The sequence below is a fragment of the Mobula hypostoma genome, chromosome 6, assembly GCF_963921235.1.
Source record: "Mobula hypostoma chromosome 6, sMobHyp1.1, whole genome shotgun sequence".
NCBI lineage: Eukaryota > Metazoa > Chordata > Chondrichthyes > Myliobatiformes > Myliobatidae > Mobula > Mobula hypostoma.
This window is the reverse complement of record NC_086102.1, coordinates 132018714-132040311: the sequence shown is the minus strand read 5'-3', so window position 1 is coordinate 132040311 and position 21598 is coordinate 132018714. Positions and strand designations below refer to the sequence as shown.

General features: G+C 45.5%; 1 protein-coding gene across 1 annotated transcript; it reads right to left on the bottom strand.

Moving 5' to 3' along the window:
• Positions 1-116: 116 nt before the first annotated feature.
• LOC134348409 (caspase-8-like) lies at positions 117-20549 on the bottom strand. Its single transcript, XM_063051728.1, has 10 exons — positions 20427-20549; positions 18969-19297; positions 14720-14825; positions 11167-11299; positions 10235-10347; positions 8399-8456; positions 5278-5336; positions 3695-3806; positions 2424-2922; positions 117-1969 (listed from the first exon to the last, which is right to left on the bottom strand). The coding sequence occupies exons 2-10, from the start codon at positions 19283-19285 to the stop codon at positions 1774-1776; spliced, it is 1593 nt and encodes a 530-aa protein (XP_062907798.1). The 5' UTR covers positions 19286-19297; positions 20427-20549; the 3' UTR covers positions 117-1773.
• Between the last annotated feature and the right edge of the window lie 1049 nt (positions 20550-21598).

Sequence of the window (21598 nt, the reverse complement as noted above, 5' to 3'; positions counted from 1 at the left end):
TGATGGACATCCTCATCTCCACATTCCCATCCAACCACAGTAACACTTCAACCCTTTGCCTAAGGAATATTCCTAGACACAATGTAAACGTAACTTTGCTGGATCAAATAACGACAGCACAAAAAGATCGTCGTTACTTATCTTTTCACCGGTTTATTTCTCCAAGCTCAGCCGGCGAGTGAACTTGGACCCGACATCAAGGAAGGAATCTTTCTCATCTCCCCGGCTGTTCTACAAGTTCACTGCCCGATGTCAGAAGTTATAAGGCCACCGATACAGAGAACAATCAGTTTGATAACCATTCCGGTCAAGTCAATGGACTATTGATACAAACGTACAATCAATTTGTTAGACACTCCAGCCATCTTAATTAAAGAAAGGAATATCCTACCTGGTTTGCTGGAGCCACAACTTAAATACAAAGATAAGAACATCCATCAAATTTATGCTTTAATTAAGAAAGGAATGTTCTGTCTAATTTCCATCAGGTACTGCTTTTTGTCAAAATCAAAAGGTGTGAAAAGCCCAGAGACATCTTATGTGGATCTGGGCGAACTTTAATCATCTTGCTCCAAAGAAAGCAGCTGTGAGATGTTATTCAAACACACTGCAGTCACAGACATAGTCAGTACTGAATCCATTGTTTACAGGAATCTGAGAATCCCCCATTCCCTTAAACTTTATCACACAAGGACTTAAGAGAGCAAAAATAAAACACTTCATCTCTGCCTTGTTTAAGTAGGCAACCCTTTATTTTTAAATTGTAGTGCTTCATTCTAGATCCACCCCATGAAGAAATATCCTCTCATCATTCACGGTCCCTCAGTATTTTCCAGTGACACCGTGTGAGCCTAAGCACATCAATTCGATCTTGGTTGCCAAAGAAATACCCACAGTCCCACTATCCTACTAATTTCCTGCACCCTATTCTCTCACATATTCCCAGTAACACTACCCTGAGTGCCCTATCACCGAACACTAGAACGTATTTGGTGCGTGGGAGGACATGGGACAATCTGGTGGGAGGGAGTGGGGTGACTAAAGTCACAGGGACAATGTGCAAATTCTACATGAACAGAGGTCAGGATCCAACCCAGGACACTTGAAGCAATTGCAATGCTTGAAGGGAGCTGGTGTTTTTGGTCCCCTCGTAGGACAGGTTAAGGAACAAATGCGAGAGGAGGAGTAGTGAGTAGCAGAACAGCCTGGTTCTACTGGAAACACAAGAGACTGCAGATGCTGGAACTGGGAGCAAACAAAAGCTGCAGGTCGAGCAACATCCATGGAGGCAAAGGGGCTGGTCGCCGTTCTGGGTCTGATCTGAGCCTGGTCACATTATCCAGTCACACTCACCTGTGCCCACAGGTGAGGAAGGAGCACCTGGGGAGGGGGGGGGTCAGCACCAGAGGCTGGGAGGGAGACAGCAAGAAACAAAAGCATCATAGAAGCAACACTTCTTTCTGTAGCTTAAAAAATTTTTTTTTAACAAAATATAAAATTTTTGTTAAAAAATATTACTAAGTATAATCACAAAATAATCTGTGGAAGACATGTAAAGTAGAAACACAATTCAGAGCAGAGACAGCTGGATTCTAGCCTGACGGACAGTATTCTCATGAAAGCAGAGGGTCCCTCACGCAGATCCTCTGTACGTTGCCCTGAGAACTTCACATTCCTGGACCCCACAGATTCCAAACACCCCAATGTGCCGATTCTCATTGGCATACCCGACGTCCTCCCAACCATTAGCAGCTCCAGGGGTCAGCAGCAGCGTCAGTCCTTGGGAACGCCATTTCTGGTGTGGAAATTCCAGGAGGCTTTCATGAAATCGGCATGACTTTGCCCCACTGGGAAGTAAAGCTTTTTCCTGAGGGTGTAGCTTGGCTGTGGCATTTGGGTTTTGAAGTTCTTGTCTTTTTTCTCGCTTACGTCGTTGTTGACATTGGTGAGAATGCTTAGGAGGTCCTGGCTGGGGTGTGGGGGGGGGAGAGAGCGAGAGAGAGAGAGAGAGAGAGAGAGAGAGAGAGTGTGAGTGTGAGTGTGTCAGGTGAATTTGCAATGATCAGCGCAATCACTCTTGTCACACTGTGGCTAGGTCCAGCAACAGAGGTGGTCGTTGTCTCAGAATGACCACCCTAACACTATCTGCCCAACCCCGTCACCCCCTGACTCCTCTTCTTCATACAAACCAAATCTAACCTTCCCACACCCCGCTCCCTTCCTCACCCCGACCCCATTCCTCACGCTCCAATTGCCAACTTCCTTGCCTGGCCTGCTCTCCCCAGTCTCTCGCTCTCTCCTTGCCCGTGCTTCAACTCTCACCTCTTCATCCCTGGGCCCATTCGTATTCCTCCCCCCCCCACCCACCCCCATACCCCCATACACACGCCAGCGTCTCAGCCCAGGGTTTGGGGGCAGAATACCTGGGGCAGTGTTTCTCCAGGTTTTCACACAGCGACTGAATGTACCAGGTGCCCTGCATGATGTGTCGAAAGGAGACGTAGCCCTCCACCGTCGCCATACCCAACAAGAAGTCAGCCTCATCCGGAATAATGGTGCGCGTGGCCCTGATGGCGTCCTCCTCCAGCCTCACGGCAGTGCTGTCTTCTTCGATTGCAACGCCTTCCTGTTTTTCCGTGCCCTGGCACGCCTGGATGAAGAAGACCTTGGGCTTCTGCTGGAGCGAAGGGCACCGTGAAGCCGAGAAGCAGCCGGTGATGTCGCGGATGGGCACTTTTTTGTCGTCCGTGCCGCACATGACTCCCCTCTCGCCGTGGGTCAGAATGCAGCAGATGAAGCAGTCGAAGGGCTTGTGGTCCTTCTGACGGTATTCAAGCATCTTCATCCGCATCCCCTCTGCAGTCAGGTTGTTCTCTATTTTCACTCTGAACCCCAGCCAGGTGAAAACCTGTTCCAGCCGCTCTGTGGGACACAGACAACGTTAGTGGTGAGACCACAGCCTCACTTAACCCAGAAGGATCTACAAAGCAACACTCACAAAATCCTGGAGGAACTCACCAGGTCAGGCAGCATCCACGGAAATAAACGGAAAAACTGTCGACGTTTCGGGCTGCGACCCTTCGTCAGGACAGAAAGGGAAGGGGGAAGATGCCAGAATAAACAAGGTGGTGGTGGGGGGAGGAAGGGGAAGGAGGTTAGCTGGGAGGGTGGAAAGGTCAAGGGCTGGAGTGGAAGGAATTTGATAGGAGAGGGGTGTGGACCAAAGGAGAAAGGGAAGGAGGAGGGGACCCAGGTGAGAAGAGCGGGGAATAGAAAAAAAGGGGAGGGGGAAGGAATTTCTTTTTAAACCGGAAGGAGAAATCGTATTCATGCCACCAGATTGGAGGGTACCTAAATGGAATAAAGGTGTTGCTCCTTCATCCTGAGGGTGGCCTTATCTTGGCACATGAGGTGGCCATGGACCGATATGTCGGTACGGGAACGGGAACTGGAGTTAAAACGTTTGGCCACCGGGATGCTCTGCTCTTGGTGGGTGGAGCGGAGGTGCTACATGAGGCGGTCCTCCCCTTTTTTTTTATTCTGGTGCCTCCACCCTTCCTTTTCAGTCCTAAAGAAGGGTCTCAGCCCAAAATGTCGACTGTTTATTCATTTCCAAAGATGCTGCCTGGCCTGCTAGTTCCTCCAGTAGCTCCTGCCTGTTACTTAAGGATAAGGTGAGGAGTCCAATCATTACCTGCATCCCGATCGGTTCCTTTGCGTGGTTGCATTGTATCGAAGATACTATTGTTGATAATGACACAGTAGCCCCTTGGGGTACTCTCCATTTTGTAGCGGTCAAGTATCTCCTTCAAACAAACAAGATCATGAAATTTCTACTAAATTATCCAGAACAACCTGGTTCTAATTTTAGGGTTTTTCTATTTCTTACATCATGTCAATTTCCCCATTATTCTAGACTCCCCCACAACTCTTTTCATCCTTTAACATCCTTCTTTATACATCTATTCTACACAAACTGACTGCATAATTTAACCCTTAACTGACTCTGGAGAATCCACACCAGGTTCACCTGGCAGCATTCAGCATTTAATACACTACTCCAGAGGGAATTTAAACAAGATTATCAGGGGAAACCAGATGCCTGGATAGGGATTTTGATTAGTATTCATATAAAGAAACAAAGGGGCTATGTAGATCCATTCCCAGTGAAACAAACACAAGAAGCAACAGCAGATCAGTCAGAATCTGCACAGAGGCAATCAGATGATGCTTCAGATCAAGTACCCTCATCAGAACAGGAAAAACTATTCAAACAAGTAGATTTCAAGTTGTACTGAGACAGAGAGGTGGAGAAAGCAGAGGGAATGTCTGAGAGGATGCAAAGTAATCATTATATTTAGAACAAGCTATCCGATGTAGAGGAGAGGGTTACGGCTACCGCTGGGGAGAGAGAAAAAATGTTTATATGCAATTGTTAAAATTGAGTCCCGAAAGTCGGAAGGTATAAATTGGAAAGTAATAAAGAGGAAAGTGTTGTGAGAATGGGAGATGGACCAGGGCGTGGGGAGGTAACAATCAAAATGCTGAAAAAGAAGGGGAAGAATGTGATTTTACACAGCAGCATCTCTTATCGAAGGTGATGGACATGATGGAGGATGTTCTGCCAATTTGCCATCTGGTGGGGTGGGAAGTGAAGACTGAGAATCCCTTCCTTGCTGTAGTCAGAAAGAGGGAAGCTGAGAGCAAATGAGATTTAGTAAAGACCCCTGACAACCATGGGAAAGTGGAAGCCATGGTCAAGAAAATCATCACAAAGACAGGAGTGCAGTGGGCAGTCTCATCTCACAGCAGATGCGGTGAAGGAGAAACTGGGAGTACGGGATTGATTCCTTACAGCAAGCAGAGTGGGAGGAGATGCAAAATCCAGATAACTGTGGGAGTCTGAAATGGAGATGAACCTATCCCCTGAGGTGGAGATAGAGAAGACAGGACATAGAAGGAAACAATTAGACATTGACCTCATGGCAGTGAGGGAAGGAATTAGCAGCAAAGGTAATTAAACTTTCAAGTTCTCTACAAGTGCGGGAAATAGCAATGTTGGAGTAACTTACAATAAATTCTGCCACAAAGACTTCTACTCCTGTCTATCAGTGATTGTGGCCAACATTCCATTAATATTTTCAGCACACATAACACATAATAACTTATAAAGGTACAGATGAATCACACATAAACAGCAAAGTAAAATGCATTAATTTTAAATATTGGAAGGTATGGAATAGATTAACCAATGACACTCGGGTAACCTAATCTCACCTGAGAGTCAGAAGTCAGCACAGTGTTGTGGGAAGTGTAGTGATCCAGCTGCCCCAGATCTGGAAAGGCACAAACAGAAAGATTATCAGTAAATACCACTGCAAATGCAGTATAAATGGTATGCTTATATTGAAACAAAATAAAAATTGCTGGAATCCTTCTTTGAGGAGAGGAACAAGGGTAAATGTTTTAAGCCAAGGATCTTCAGCTGGAATTGGAGTGGTGAGAAAGCCAGTGTTTCAGGAGACAAAGAGGACAATGAATATGCATGGCCAGATGTAGACCAAAGCTGTCAAGGTATATTAAGAACCTGCAGCTTAAAACAAGAGAAAGAATGAGGTATGGTAACTTTCCCTGAATTAATAATTAAATTTCAAATCCCAAGATGAAAGATGAGATGCTGTTCCTTGAGCTGATGGTGGCTGCAGGCCAAGATCTAAAGTGGTACTGGGACAGAGAATTACACAGACAGGCTTATGGAAGCTGGAGGTTGTCCCACAGACGAACACAGGCAATCCGCAAAGTGATGCTGCAGACGGCGGGTCTTTCCAGTGTAGAGGAGACCACACTGTGAACAGAAGAGGAGTGAAAGAACTGCTGCTTCATCTGGAAAGACCGTTCGTGTCCATGGATAGTGGGACAAGGAGTGGATCAGGGATCGTGAAGACAACAGCTTATTTGGAAAGTGTCTGATGGCAGAATCCACTCGAATCCAGAAGTTAATCTATTAGCTGGAAGGGCTGGTGAGGTGGGAGGCAAGGACAAGGGGAAACATGCTTGCTCTGTTTGGAAGAAGGTGGTGAGTGAAGGAAATAGAGGAAACACAGTGGAGAATTTGTTGACCCTAACAAAGAAACGCAATTAAGAAACAAGACAAAATCTTAAAGGCTCTGTGGAAAATCTCAGAGATGGAGAAAATACAACAGAAACCAACTAGAAAAGCTACAAGGAGGGAAATGATGAAATATGAAGGTAAGCTTGCCAATAATATCAAAGAGGATACCAAGTTTTCAGATATACAGAGGCGAGAGTAGATATCGGATGCTGGAAAATGACACTGGAGAGGTAGCAATGGGGGTCAAGGAAATGGCGGACGAGTGGAATAAGTATTTTCCATTCGTCTTCACCGTGGAAGACACTAGCAATACACTGGAAGTTCAAGAGTATCGGGGGGCAGAAGTGAGTGCAGTTGCTATTACTAGGGAGAAGGTTCTTGGGAAGCTGAAAGGCCTGAAGGCAGATAAGCCACCTCGACCGGATAGTGTACTCCCCAGGGTCTGAAAGAGGTGGCTGAGGAGATTGGAGGTATTGGTAATAATCTTTCAAGAATCACTAGATTCTGGCGTGGTTCTGGAGAAGGAGAAAATTGCAAATGTCACTCCACTCTTCAAGAAGGGAGGGAGGCAGAAGAAAGGAAACTATAGGCTCGTTAGCCTGACCTCAGTGGTTGGGAAGATGTTGGAGTCCATTGTTAAGGATGGTCCCAGGGTATTTGGAGGCACATGATAAAGTAGGCTGTAGTCTGTATGGTTTCCTCAAGGGACAATCTTTCCTGACAAATCTGTTGGAATTCCTTGAGGAAATAACAAGCAGGATCGAGAAGGGAGAATCGGTTAATGTTGCGTACTTGTATTTGCAGAAGGCCTTTGACCAAATGCCACACATAAGGTTGCTTAGAAAAATACCAGCGAGGATAGAGGGTTAGCTGACAGGCAACAGGAAAAGTGTAAATGAGGGGGTCTATTCAGTTTGGCTGCTGGTGATTAGTGGTGTTCTGGAGGGATCAGTGTTAGGACCGCTTCTTTTTATGTTATATTGTCTGTCAATGATTTAGATGATGGAATTGATGGTTTTGTGGCCTAGTTTGTAAATGATACAAGGATAGGTGGAGGGGCAGATAGTGTTGCGAAATCAGGAGGCTGCAGAAAAATTTAAACAGATTAGGAGAATGGGCAAAGAAGCGACGGATGCAATACAATGTCGGGAAGTGTACAGTCATGCATTTTGGCAGCAGGAACAGAAACATAGACTATTTTCTAAATGGCAGAAAATTCAAAAATCTGAGGTGCAAAGGGACTTGGGAGTGCTTGTGCAGGATTCCCTGAAGGTTAACTTGCAGGTTGAGTCGGTGGTGAGGAAGGCAAATGCAATGTTAGCATTCATTTCGAGAGGGTTAGAATATGAAAGCAAGGATGTAATATTGAAATTATAAGACATTGGTGAAGCCTCACTTGGAGTATTATGAGCAGTTGTGGGCCCCTTATTCAAGAATTGGTGTGCTGACGTTGACGAGGGGTTTGAGGAGATTCATGAGAGTGATTCCAGGAATGAAATGGTTACAGTATCATACAAGTAGAGCTTGTTGGCTCTGGGCCTGTACTTGCTGGAATTTAGAAGAACGAGGGGAGGGGAATCTCTTTGAAGCTTATTGAATGTTGAAAGGCCCAGATGGCACAGCCTCAGAATTAAGGGACATCTACTTCAAATGGAGATAAGGAGAAATTTCTTCAGCCAGAGTGTGGTGAATCTGTGCAATTTGTTGCCCCAGGTGGCTGTGGGAGGCAGGTCAGTGAGTATATTTCAGGCAGAAGTTGATAGGTTCTTGTTCAGTCAGGTCATGAAAGGGTTTGGGGAGAAGGCGGGAGAATGGGCTTGAAAGGGAAAATGCATCAGCCATAATGAAACGGCAGAGGAGACTTTATGGGCCGAGTGGCCGAATTCTGCTCCTATATTTTATGATCTTGTGTGCTCAGTGGTGGGGAAGGTTTCTCCTGTGATTGACTGGGCTGTATTCACTCTTTAGTAGGCTGGGCTGTATTCACTGCTCCCTATAGACCAGTGTTAGGTAGCGAGTCCATAACCCATATTGTACTGGAGTAAACCTGTCCTCATCAATTACATGCCTTAGTGTGATATAATCAAACCGACAGTCACCAGTGTAATGAAGATGACAGCCTTCACGAATACCGAACCACACTATACACAATGTACCTGTACCTGCCACTACTATATTCTAACATTCTTTTCATCAGGCTGGATACACACTGATTTGATCCAAGTTATGAACAGACCAAAATCCTCCAATCTATTAAATGAACCCTGGAAATTTAAGTTTACACACCAGAAGATCGTGAACGTGAATTCTGGAGTCCCATTGGCAAGGAAGGTTCAGTCGGTTCCTGCAATGAAGAGAAAGACAGGATTGGTGTTTAATGCTACTGGGATTAATGTGAAATTCAAAATACGAACTAAAATCACTGGACGAAATGACGGGTGAAGGAGAAAGGGACTAGGAACACGATGTGCACACAGTCTTGTTCAGAGTACTCGGTTGCCCAGTTTTCAGCTTCATTACCTTCAGAAAGGATTCAGTACAATTCTTCATAAAATTATGGTAATTGTAGTTAAAGTGCATCAATTTGAAGATGATTTATTGACAGATTAGGAAATTGAGAACGGCAGAAGACAGCCTCAGAAGAGTATGACGTGTTTGGTCATGAGGAACATTGTTTCGTTTGGCGGTATACATGTGAATGACGATAAACTGAACTTGAACTTGTCTGTAATTCAAACTTTGGTTAGGTTGCATCTGGAGTATATTGCTTTCAATTCTGATTGCCCCATTATGGGAAGGAAGTGAAGGCTTTGGAGAAGATACAGGATAGGTTTTACCAGGATGCAGCCTGAATTAAAGGGTTGTGGCTATAAGGGGAGATTTGGCAAACTTGGGTTGTTTATTCTAGACCAACAGAGGCTGAGGGGAGACCTGATAGAAGTTTATAAAATCGTCAGAGGCAATAAAAGAGTACACAGACAGTATTTTTCCCCAGGGTTGAAACATGTAGAACTAGAATACATGCATTTAAGTGACAGGGGAAAAGTTTCAAGGAGATGTGCAAAGCAACTTTTGTTTTTACAGAGAGTGCTGGGTGTCTGGAAGGTGCTGACGGTGATGGAAGTGGAGCTAGATAACATAGTGGTGTTTAAGAAGCACTTAGGCAGCAAGTATGCAAAGAGTGGAGGGATATGGACCATGTGAGGCAGTAGGGATTAATTTATTAGGCATCATTATCTTAATTCAGCACAAAACTGTGGGCCAAACTGCCTATTCCTGTGCTGAATTGTGTTTTAGTGGGGAAAGCAGGTAGGTTCTCAAATTGACAGCATGTGACAAATCCGTTGAGATCTTGTATCACGGTCCCAACTGTCACCAATCAAAGATCCGTGAGACCAAGATTCTCTGTGTGTAAACACTAGTGGCTCCATAATCTAAATAGATCGAAGCATCAAATCAATAAAATAATGGCATTTGTCAGTTCATCCAATTTGGACTTAAGATGAGAGAACACAATACATTCTAAATGGTGCTAAGCACTGCAATGGTTGAAAGAGACTAATTTGTTGAAATGCAAATAGGGATACAGAAAATAATTAAAAGTGGAAAGCCGTCCTTTAAATCACAGGGACACAAACACAAAGTGCAAAGTATGCTCCAGACATAGCAAGACCACAACTAGAGTACTGGCTGCAGTTCTATAACTCAGAAAGGGTAAAGCAGTCTTTGATCAATCTGCTAATGATTTACTAGAATGATAAACTGTCGGAAGAGCTTACACAAACCAGGTTTATATTCCCTGAAATGTGGAAGATGCATTTTGAGTAAAGTGCTTTTTTAAAGATGCAATGGAAAACATTTTTTTTTCTTTTACTGTATCCTGGCTCTGCTCGTTGGAGAATCCAGTTTGAGAGCATAAAAATTTGGAACCAAGTCTTCAGGAGGAAATTTAGGAAGCACTTCTATGCAGATAGGAATATTGAAGTTTGGACCCCTCTTTGGCTATTAATCCTCTACAACAGACTAAGTAAAGAAGGGGAAATCTACAGTCTCATTGGCCACATACTGCTCCGATGGCAAGGTGCAATGCACGAGAGGACGCACAACTGACTAGGTACTTACCTCAAGCTGCATTCCCGGTGGTGACCTGACTTCACGTGCATCCTGTGCTTCTGCCATTTCAGGGAGGTCGCTCTCAGGAACCGGAGTCAACAACTCCTCACCCTGCCCCCTTCCTAAATTAACAGAGGAACAAAAGAAGCACCGTGTGTCGGGGTTTTGTTGTAAGCAGCCCAGCTGTGATTTGGGGGGTAGGGGGGTGGGGGAGAGACACGGCAGGTGCTGATTCAGGCCAGCAGCCACTTCTTTCTAAATTGGAAGCCATGCAAGTACAGCAGAGACAGTCTAAAACCCAGGGTGGGGATGAATATACTGGGACGGGGTGCCTGATGTTGACAGGATCTCCATGAAGGATCAGTTGGCGACCTGGCATCTGGCACCCAGTTCACTGCCCACCACCTAGCCCGTCACCCAGCCTGGCACACTCGCCATTGGACTGAACCCAATGACTGCTGTTCCCCACACAATGCTGGCTGCCCACTGCCCATTAACTCTACACATCAGTGGTTTACTCACAAGCTTTCACCAGTTCCTCACTGCCCGGGTGCACGCATCACCTGTAGCCCCACAGGGCCTGCTCCTGCTGCCCTCCACACCCCCCCAGGCCCCACCATCCACTCTCTAATTGTCCTACTGCATTGACTTTGCCCACTATCCACTTCTTTGGGGTTCCCTGCTATGCCGGCAATGGACAGCATTCGAAGTCCCCAGTGACTTTCAATTCTGGGCACCAATTGGAAGGAGAGGCTCTCAAATCCAACACCCTGAGTGGATTCATTGAAATTATCTATCAATGGTTATAAAGGCAGCTTCATGTATGAAACAGCAGTAAATCAGGATGTTGTCATTTGCATTACAATTCTCCAAGACCCTCTCATCAACTATTCCTTCTGCTTTTCCCCGGTAAGAATGGGGCTGAGGTGGATGGTGGTTACCTTCCCTTCGGTAACATGCAAACTTTTCCACCAAGTGCTCTCCAATCTGTTTGCAGATGTACTCCAGTATGCTTGTGTTGCACTCTTCCAGCAGTCCTTCCTTCTCCATTTCAACCAGGGCATCCAACATTGTCTGTGGAAGAAGCCTCAGCTTTACACAACAATCATTGAGGCAGGGGTTAATCAGATGAAAAATCTGCTGACTTCTCTTGGTATAATGTCTTTACATTGAATATGGTCAGTACACCACTGGTCACAGGTCTCTAATCTGAAAATCAACACTCTACCTCCTATCACCAATGTAATTTCGTAGCTAGTTTACTATTTTACCCTGGATCCCACAACCTGCCATTCAAGGCCTGGCTAAAATCTATGTGGATAACATCTACTACCCCACCCTCCTCTTGCTCACTCCTGCAAAAAAAACCTCAAATTTGTGAAACACCATCACCCAAGCATGATGCATGCTGATTGTCCCAAATCAGTCCTTGTCGTTCAAAAAGCAAGTATACCTTGCCCCTCAGAATCCCGTCCAGTAACATCCCCTCCACTGATGCAAGGCTCACTGGCTTGTCCAATGGGCCCTGACTTGGTGGCTCTTAGCTCTGGATCTTCCCCAGCCACCCCAACAAATGTTCTCTGCCTTTTCTTCTTCCTTTTAGAAACTGAGAGGCAAAAAAGAGGCAACTGAATATAAATTGCCTCTATTGAGCTTCCTAAATATCTCCTTATTTAACTCGGAGTCTGATTTGTTTATTTGAAATACGAGGGATGACTTGCCATGTAAACAGACACACAATTGTTCTTGCTGTACAGAGTAAAAGGGAATTAAAAGTAACATTAGCAAATTTGCCGATGACACAAAGGTGGGTGGCAGTGTGAAATGTGAGGAGGATGTTATGAGAATGCAGGGTGACTTGGACAGGCTGGGTGAGTGGGCAGATGCATGGCAGACGCAGTTTAATGTGGATAAATGTGAGGTTATCCACTTTGGTGGTAAGAACGGGAAGGCAGACTATTATCTAAATGGAGTCAAGTTAGGAAAAGGGGAAGTACAACGAGATGTAGGTGCTCTTGTACATCAGTCACTGAAAACAAGCATGCAAGTACAGCAGGCAGTGAAGAAAGCTAATGGCATGCTGGTCTTCATAACAAGGGGAATTGAGTATAAGAGCAAAGAGGTCCTTCTGCAGCTGTACAGGGCCCTGGTGAGACCACACCTGGAGTACTGTGTGCAGTTTTGGTCTCCAAATTTGAGGAAGGACATTCTTGCTATTGAGGGAGTGCAGCGTAGGTTCACAAGGTTAACTCCCGGGATGGCGGGACTGTCATATGTTGAAAGATTGGAGCGACTGGGCTTGTATATGCTGGAATTTAGAAGGCTGAGAGGGGATCTTATTGAAACATATAAGATTATTAAAGGATTGGACACACTGCAGGCAGGAAGCATGTTCCCACTGATGGGTGAGTCCAGAACCAGAGGCTACAGTTTAAGAATAAGGGGTAGGCCATTTAGAACGGAGTTGAGGAAAAACTTTTTCACCCAGAGAGTGGTGGATATATGGAATGTTGTGCCCCAGAAGGCTCAAGTCTCTGGATGTTTTCAAGAAAGAGATGGATAGAGCTCTTAAAGATAGTGGAATCAAAGGTTATGGGGATAAGGCAGGAACTGGATACTGATTGTGGATGATCAGCCATGATCACAGTGAATGGCGGTGCTGGCTCGAAGGGCCAAATGGCCTACTCCTGCACCTATTGTCTATTGTAACACACAGAGCGGATTTAACCCGTAAATTTAGGATGACAAAGGCAACAAATATCACCTGTACCGTGACAAGACACTTCAGAAATGGAAGGAAGATGAACACTGGAGACAAGTGGAGCTGGTAGGAGTATGACTGAAAGTTTAATCCATTGCTGGAATCTGGGGAAAGAAAATAGGAGATAGAGAGGAAAGAGTAGCATCTTCAGCAGCAAAATCCATGCCTGTACGAGGAAGGATAGGACATAGAGCATTCACACAGCACAAGCCCTTAAGCCGTAAGTTTGATGCAAACTTTTAACCTTACTCTAAGATCAATCTAACACTTCCCTCCTACATAGACCTCCACCTTTCTATCATCCATGTGCCTGTCAAGAGCTGCTTTAATGCCCCTAAGGTATCTGCCTCTACCACCAACCTTGACATGGCATAAGACACAAGTACAATTAGGCCATTCAGCCCATTGAGACTGCTCCATTTCATCATGGCTGAATTATTATCCCTCTCAACCCCAATCCCCTGCCTCTCCCAGTAATCTTTGATGTTCTGACTAATCAAGAACCTATCAACCTCCATTTTAAATATAAACAATGAATTGGCCTCACAGTTGCCTGTGGCAATGAATTCCACAGATTCACCACCCTCCAACTAAAGAAATTCCTCCTCATCTTTGTACTAAAACGATGTTGTTCTATTCTGAGGCTGTGCCATCTGGTTCTAGACTCTCCCATTATAGGAAACATCCTCGCCACATCTGCTCCATCCAGATGTTTCAATATTCAATGACAGCACCACCCCCCAAACACCAATGTGTACAGGCCCAGAGCAATCAAATGCTCCCCATACATTACAACACAAAGTCTGCAGAAGCTGAAAATCCAAAGCAACACACACAGAATGCTGGAGGAACCCAGGAGGTTAGGGAGCATCAATGAAAACGATTTAACAGTCACCGTTTCTGGCCAGAACCCTACTTCAGGACTAGAAGGGAAGGGGGAAGATGCCAGAAAAAAGGAAAGCTAAAGGGCATGAGAGGAAGGAATCTGATAGGAGAGGAAAATGGACCATAGGAGAAAGGGAAGGAGGAGGGGATCCAGGAGGAGGAGATAGGCAGGTGAGAAGAGGTAAGAGGCCAGAGTGGGCAATAGAAGAAGAGGGGGCGGGGATGGAAGATGGCCTCCTTTTGGTACAAGAGGTCAGGGTGTGAGTGACAAAATGCTACCAAGTTCACATGAAGCTACACGTGCCTTCTTGTGCACTCACACCCTGATATGCTCATTGAGAATGCTTTCTCCCTGTCTGCCTGTGATCTCCTGTATGTCACTGCCAATTTCGATAGATTCACAGAAACGATTCCTGAAAGGAGCGGCCTTGAGTGACGACGAGAGATGAGGAACTGGCACCAATTCTTCTGATCACATAAACAGAAAAGAACCATGTCCTCTGTTTGTAAGAAGCAACATCAGACAACATTAATTTAGCTGAAATATCAACAACAGGGAAAGTCATGGGAATATTTTTATATCCAAAATGTTGTGAGCATAAGAGGTCCATAGACACAGTAAGGAAGTAGAGTCCATTGTTGTTTTTAAGAGGGGCAAGGATAAACGTGTCTTTTGAAAGTAAAATTTCTGATTATGGGGAGGTGGGAAACAAGATGAAGGAAATGTCTCTCAGAAAAGCAGCAGGCTAAGTGGCCTCTTCTTGTGCTGTGAAGTACATTGTTTTAGAAAGAAAATCACAGGCTAGCAAGTGACAGACAGCAGATACAGTATACATTATTGTACGCACCTTGATGCTCTCCAGCTTGGACTTGGCCAAGTATTGATGCAAGAAGTGTTTTACAGTCTCAAGATCCTTCATAGTAATATCCTCTGATACCTCAAACAAAAGCTGTCTGCAATTTGAAGTATTGTGAAATATTTGTCAAATATAGAGCAAGCAGAGTAGAGCAAAATCTCCTTCTCAAAGCAGTAGTGAGCTCAGCACTAATCTACTGATGAATAGGAAGAACATTATATAAATTAAGGCTTTTTATAGTATTCAAAATGCCCATTCAGGTGCTTGTAGAATGGGTACAGGTAAAATTAAATACAAAATAAAGTTTGCTCGATGTTGTTACAGTTGCAAAGAAAAATTTGTGAACCCTTTGCAATTACCTGGTTTTCTGCATTTACTCATAAAAAATGGTCTGATCTTCATCGAGTCACAATAATAGACAAACACAATCCGCCTAGACTAATAACACACAAACAATTGTACCTTTCATGTCTTCATTGAACATATTGTTTAACTAGACAACGGGGTGACCCGTGGGGGCACTCTTTGAGAGAAGGGTAGTGCAGTCTGATGTGACCAGAATGAACATTAAATTTTCCTGATTGCTATTGGTATCGCTTTGCTTTGGAAACTGAAGTAGAAAACCTCAGTTTATTAAAGAAGAATGACGCGTAGCAAAGCAAATATAGCTCCTCCTCGTTTAACAAAGGACACTTTTGATGGCATCATTTCTGGTTTATCTGCCACCCTTGTGCCTCTCGTTGTCATTCAGGAGACGTGTAGTCCTTTCATCCCCCGTCTCTTCAGCTCTTCTGCTGTTGTTGTTTGTCTCTGATCCTGGAGACGTGCATGCCTCTCCTCCTCTGTCTCTTCTTCTCTCATCTTTTTTTGTCCTGACTCTTTGATCCTGGAGTCGTGCGGCCCTGACTTCATCCGATTCTTGTTCTCTGCCTCTCCTTGCCACTTTCCGATGATGTTTAGCGTCATCTCTTGACCATAATGTCACCATTCCCTTTCCACGTGGCATAATTAGGCTGACCATTTTTTTACCCTAATGCTGGATAGAAGATATGAAGCACTAACACCGAAGGATGCTGATTATTCTTGATGATGTAGTTGGCGCTCTCCTAAATGGATGTGATATAGTCACCGCTGTCCTTTGACTGCAGCAAAGGGTTTTATGGGTGTCTCAGAGTACGTCATGACAATAAGATTTAATTATCTCTTATTGATGGGTGGCAGTTAGATCTGTCCCAATCCTGCACTTGCTGATGGTGATTAGTAGAATGTGAAGGCTGATTTATACTTGTGCGTACCAGCTTACGCCGTAGCTTACGCAAGTGGGCTACGCCGTTGTGAGCATTTATACTTGTGCGTTGGTATGTCTGCATCGCTCTGCAATTTGCGCATGTCACACATGCGCACACACCTGCCCATGCAAGGCTTCATGGTCATGGTAGTCTTCCTCGGGGTAAACAAGTTTAAAGCAAGCGTATTCTTTCGTAAAAGCAAAATGTGTCCTCCATAATTTTGGAAGTCTGTAAAGCTTTATGGAAAACACTGCAGCCAGAGTTCCTTCCCTGCCCTTCGGTCGCCAAATGGGAAGCTATTGCAGCGTAGGAGGGAGTGCGATGCTACCAAGCGGACCAATCACAGTTGCGAAGCGTAGTTACATTTTGGCAGATGTGCACATCAGGCTACGGCGTAGGGATCCGTGTAGGCTCTGCGTACGGCTCGCAGCTACGCCGTAGTTATGGCGTTGATTTGACGCACAAGTATAAATCAGCCTTGACCCCTCGAAATAGAGCTGCCCTAAACTTTTGCTCCAGTTGGTGTTGAATGGACAAGGGAGTCGCGTTGAGTTTGGTTGTTGACTTCAGAAGGAGTAGCAGACCGCACGACCCAAATTACATCGGTGATGCGCAAGTGGAACAGGTCAAAAGCTTTAAGTTCCTCGGGGTCAATATCACAAATGACCTGACTTGGTCCAACCAAGCAGAGTTCACTGCCAAGAAGGCCCACCAGTGCCTTTACTTCCTGAGAAAACTAAAGAAATTTGGCCTGTCCCCTAAAACCCTCACTAATTTTTAAAGATGCACCGTAGAAAGCATTCTTCTAGGGTGCATCACAACCTGGTATGGAAGTTGTCCTGTCCAAGACCGAAAGAAGCTGCAGAAGGTCGCGAACACAGCCCAGCACATCACACAAACCAATTTTCCATCCGTGGACTCACTTTACACCGCACGCTGTCGGAGCAGTGCTGCCAGGATAATTAAGGACACGACCCACTCAGCCAACACACTTTTCGTCCCTCTTCCCTCCAGGAGAAGGCTCAGGAGCTTGAAGACTCGTATGGCCAGATTTGGGAACAGCTTCTTTCCAACTGTGATAAGACTGCTGAACGGATCCTGACCCGGATCTGGGCCGTACCCTCCAAATATCCAGACCTGCCTCTCAGCTTTTTTTGCACTACCTTACTTTCCATTTTTCTATTTTCTATTTAAGATTTATAATTAAAATTTTTAATATTTACTAATTTTAACTATTTTAAATATTTAATATTTGTAATCCAGGGAGTGGGAAGCGCAGAATCAAATATCGCTGTGATGATTGTACGTTCTAGTACCAATTGTTTGGCAACAATGAGGTATAAAGTATAAAGTATGGAGCGATCCCTGCGGAAAGCAGAAAGGGGGGGGGTTGGGAAAGATGTGCTTAGTGGTGGGATCCCATTGGAGGTCCCTTGTCCATTCGTCCACCCCCCCATCCCTTCCCACCGATCTCCCTCTCGGCACTTATCCTTGTAAGCGGAACAAGTGCTACACATGCCCTTACGCTTCCTCCCTCACCACATTCAGGGTCCCAGACAGTCCTTCCAGGTGAGGCAACACTTTACCTGTGAGTCGGCTGGGGTGATATACTGTGTCCGCTGCTCCCGGTGCGGCCTTCTATATATTGCCGAGACCCGACGCAGACTGGGAGACCGTTTTGCTGAACACCTACGCTCTGTCCGCCAGAGAAAGCAGGTTCTCCCAGTGGCCACACATTTTAATTCCACATCCCATTCACATTCTGATATGTCCATCCATGGCCTCCTCTACTGTCAAGATGAAGCCACACTCAGGTTGGAGGAACAACACCTTATATTCCGTCTGGGTAGCCTCCAACCTGATGGCATGAACGTTAACTTCTCTAACTTCCGCTAATGCCCCTCCTCCCCTTCACACCCCATCCCTTATTTATTTAATATATTTTTTATTTTCCCCCCTTTTCTTCTCTCTCTCTTTTTTCTCCCTCTGTCCCTCTCACTATAACTCCTTGCCTGTTCTCCATGCTCCGGACTCCCCTCTCCACTTCTCTTTCTCCCCAGGCTTCCGATCCCATGATCCTCTCTCTTCTCCAGCTCTTAGATCCACCCCTCCCCTCCTGTCTTCTCCTATCATTTCGGATCTCCCCCTCCCCTTCCCCCTCCCACTTTCAAATCTCTTACTAGCTCTTCTTTCAGTTAGTCCTGACGAAGGGTCCCGGCCCGAAACGTCGACTGTACCTCTTCCTATAGATGGTGCCTGGCCTGCTTGTGTGTGTTGATCGAGGCCTGGTGGACATAAACAGATCTTCCTTGAGAAGAGCAGGCTCTGTTAGTAACCTGACTTTGTGTGTCTTTTTTTATAGGGCAGGGCACCTCTACAACCCACACCTCCAACCTTATCTCATTGATTGGAACACCTGACTCCAAATAGCTTTTGAAGAAGGCATTACCCCAGAGGTTCACATACTTTTTTGAACCTAGACCGTGATTGTTTTAATGGTGTACTCAGTACTGATGAGAAGAAGTACAATTGTTTGTGTGTTATTAGTTTAGGCAGATTGTATATGCCTATAATCGTGACTTAGATGAAGATCAGACCACATTTTATGAGTAATTAATGCAGAAAATCAGGTATTTGTAAAGGGTTCACAAACTTTTTCTTGCAACTGTACATAAAATACTCCCAAGAACAGCACTGGTTAGATAAATTTCAATTCTCTCTTTAAATTACTTCAGTGCCTCCCTACATTAGATTTGAAGCATTGTTCTAGATGTATTGAAGCATGGCAATTACTGTTTGGTTTCTAACCAGCAGTTGGACTGGGACCCAACAGAACATGAGACCCACATGACTAAGGTTGCCCCAGCATTTCCCAGTCTCCTAGGACAAACATCAGGAAGGGATAGAACAAGTTCTGTTAGTTTTGCCACGCTGTACAAACTTTTACTCACCTGTATGATGAGACCCTAGGCCTTCCCGGACACATCAGCTCTTTGGAGACCTTTTCTTTATTATATTTCATCTTCTTCAGTAGCCAGAACTGTTTGGTGCGGTACAGCAACTCAGCAACAATAAAATTGTCCTCCACTTGAAGCAGGCCACGTTCCTGCAGAGACTGGAATAGACGGAGCCCGGACTCAGCCTTGTCAAGCTGGTTCTTGCTCAACAAATCTTGGCAAAGGAACTTCATGGCCTTCAGCTCATCAGAGCCCAGGTTCTCACTGATGTCATTTAGACAAGTATTCAACTGAAACCTGGCAGAATCCATCCCACCAAAGACCTGTAAAGGGTAAGATCAAGTTTGCAACTTCTGTAAATTCCAACTGCAAGCACACGACTCCCATCCCACTGACTACTGTCCAGTCAACACTCCCTGTCCCATACTTGTCTCATGAATGGTCTTCCAAGGTAGGTGTTCCATCTCTCATTCCTCACATAACCTGAGAGCACTGGACTCTACCCACTCTCTAACCCATCCAGGAGTCACCGGTCTGTAACCAGGAACAGGAATTCTGACTGTACCCACTCTCTAACCCATCCAGGAATCACTGGACCTGTAAGAATCCTTTATCACAAGCCCACCCAAGGGTCACTGAACTGTAACCAGGAACAGGAATACCGACAGTACCCACTCAAGGGTCAATAAACTGCAATCAGAAGGGAAACTAGATTGTTTTCTTTCCCCAATTCAACGGCCATTGGACGTAACTAGGAACAGGAGTTTTGATTGTACATGATCTCTATCCCACCCAAAGCTCACTGAGCCATAGGCAGGAGTACGATCCCCGACTCTTCTCTCTCTCTCTCTAATTTAGCCAAGGCTCACGGAGCCATAAGGCAGGCGTAAAATCCCCGCCTCACTCACGCTCTCTCTCTCTCTCTCTCTCTGTTTCTCTCTCTCGCTCTCTCTCTCTCTGTCTCTCTCTCTCGCTCTCTCTCTGTCTCTCTCTCGCTCTCTCTCTGTCTCTCTCGCGCGCGCGCGCTCTCTCTCTACATCTCTCTCGCGCGCGCTCTCTCTCTCTGTCTCTCTCTCGCTCTCTCTCTCTCTGTCTCTCTCTCGCGCGCGCTCTCTCTCTCTCTACATCTCTCTCGCGCGCGGTCTCTCTCTCTAACCTACCCAAGGCTCTCTGGACTGTAATCAGGAACAGGAATTTTGATTTTACACACTCTTTAACCCACCCTAAGGTTACTGGACTATTAGCAGGATTAGGGCCCCTGACTTCTCTCTCCGCTTGTTACTCTTGCACCGGTTTGCTAGCCTCAATTACGCGGCAAAAATCCGGGTTACGCAACCTAGCTGCGGGACAAAGATGTCGTCCGCAGCCTGGGCTCTGCCCAAAGTCCCGAAGATTCAGTGCACCCCGATCGAGACCCTCCGCTGCGCGAACTACAGGACAGATAACGCCAACCTGATAGCGGAGCCGGGAGCCGGGGGCTGAAGAGCCGGGGGGCTGCTGCGGCCTCAATGCCCAGCGGACGCGGAAGAGCCGGCAGATCAACCCGAAACAGCTGAACCTTTACGTCACCGATCGTAGCGTGACGAGGCCACGCCCACCTCAGCAAAGCCCCGCCCCTCACATATGACGTAGCCTCCTTACAGCAGCCTCAGTCAAACTGAGGAACGAGGAGTAATTCAAAATTACTCAGTCCAAAATTCTACCTCAGGCACCTATTCTCGGATCTCGTGGTTCCTCTAATAACGTGATAATCATTGATCTACCTCGACTATAAATGAACCCAATGACTTGAGTTTTCACAGAGTCTTGGGATAGAGAATTCCAAATATTCCCCGTGTATAAATGAATTTCTCCTCTTTTCAACCGCAAATGACTATTCTGAGACCTTAATTTCTAGTCGAAAACGAGAGGGCGTAGATTTAGGGTGAGAGGGGAATGATTTAAAAGGGAACTGAGGGCAATCTCATGAAGAGGTTGGTGAGTGCACGGAACGCGCTGCCGCCAGTCTTCGAGGCAAATTCAATAGCATAATTTAAGAAGAGCTTATATAGGTACTTGGAATTGAATTGACTGTATTACTTACATCCTTCAAATACATGAGGAGTAAAAATCTTTATGTTATGTCTCCGTCTAAATGTGCAATGTGCAATTTATAGTAATTTATAATAAATATTATGTACAACAGAATAGTAGATATATCATAGAAATACAATTGTATCAGCATGAATTAATCAGCCTGATGGCCTGCTGGAAGAAGCTGTCCCGGAGCCTGTTGGACCTGGCTTTTATGCTGCGGTACCGTTTCCCCGATGGTAGCAGCTGGAACAGTTTGTGGTTGGTGTGACTCGGGTCTCCAGTGATATTTCAGGCCCTTTTTACACACCTGTCTTTGTAAATGTCCTGAATAGTGGCAAGTTCCCATCTACAGAGGCGCTGGGCTGTCCCCACCACTCTCTGCAGAGTCCTGTGATTGAGGGAGGTACAGTTCCCATACCAGGCAGTGATGCAGCCAGTCAGGATGCTCTCACTTGTGCCCCTGTAGAAAGTTCTTAGGATCTGGGGGCCCGTACCAAACTCCCTCAACCGTCTGAGGTGAAAGAGGCTCTGTTGTGCTTTTTTCACCA

Bases quoted from the DNA above. Each gene is read 5' to 3' on its own strand.
- LOC134348409 (XM_063051728.1), bottom strand. From the start codon at position 19,285: ATGGATTCTGCCAGGTTTCAGTTGAATACTTGTCTAAATGACATCAGT. The intron at 3,807-5,277 runs GTGAGATTAGGT...GTTTGTTTGAAG, and splicing joins TGCTGACTTCTGACTCTCAG to GAGATACTTGACCGCTACAA. The intron at 2,923-3,694 runs GTAATGATTGGA...TGTGTCCCACAG, and splicing joins AGGAACCGATCGGGATGCAG to AGCGGCTGGAACAGGTTTTC.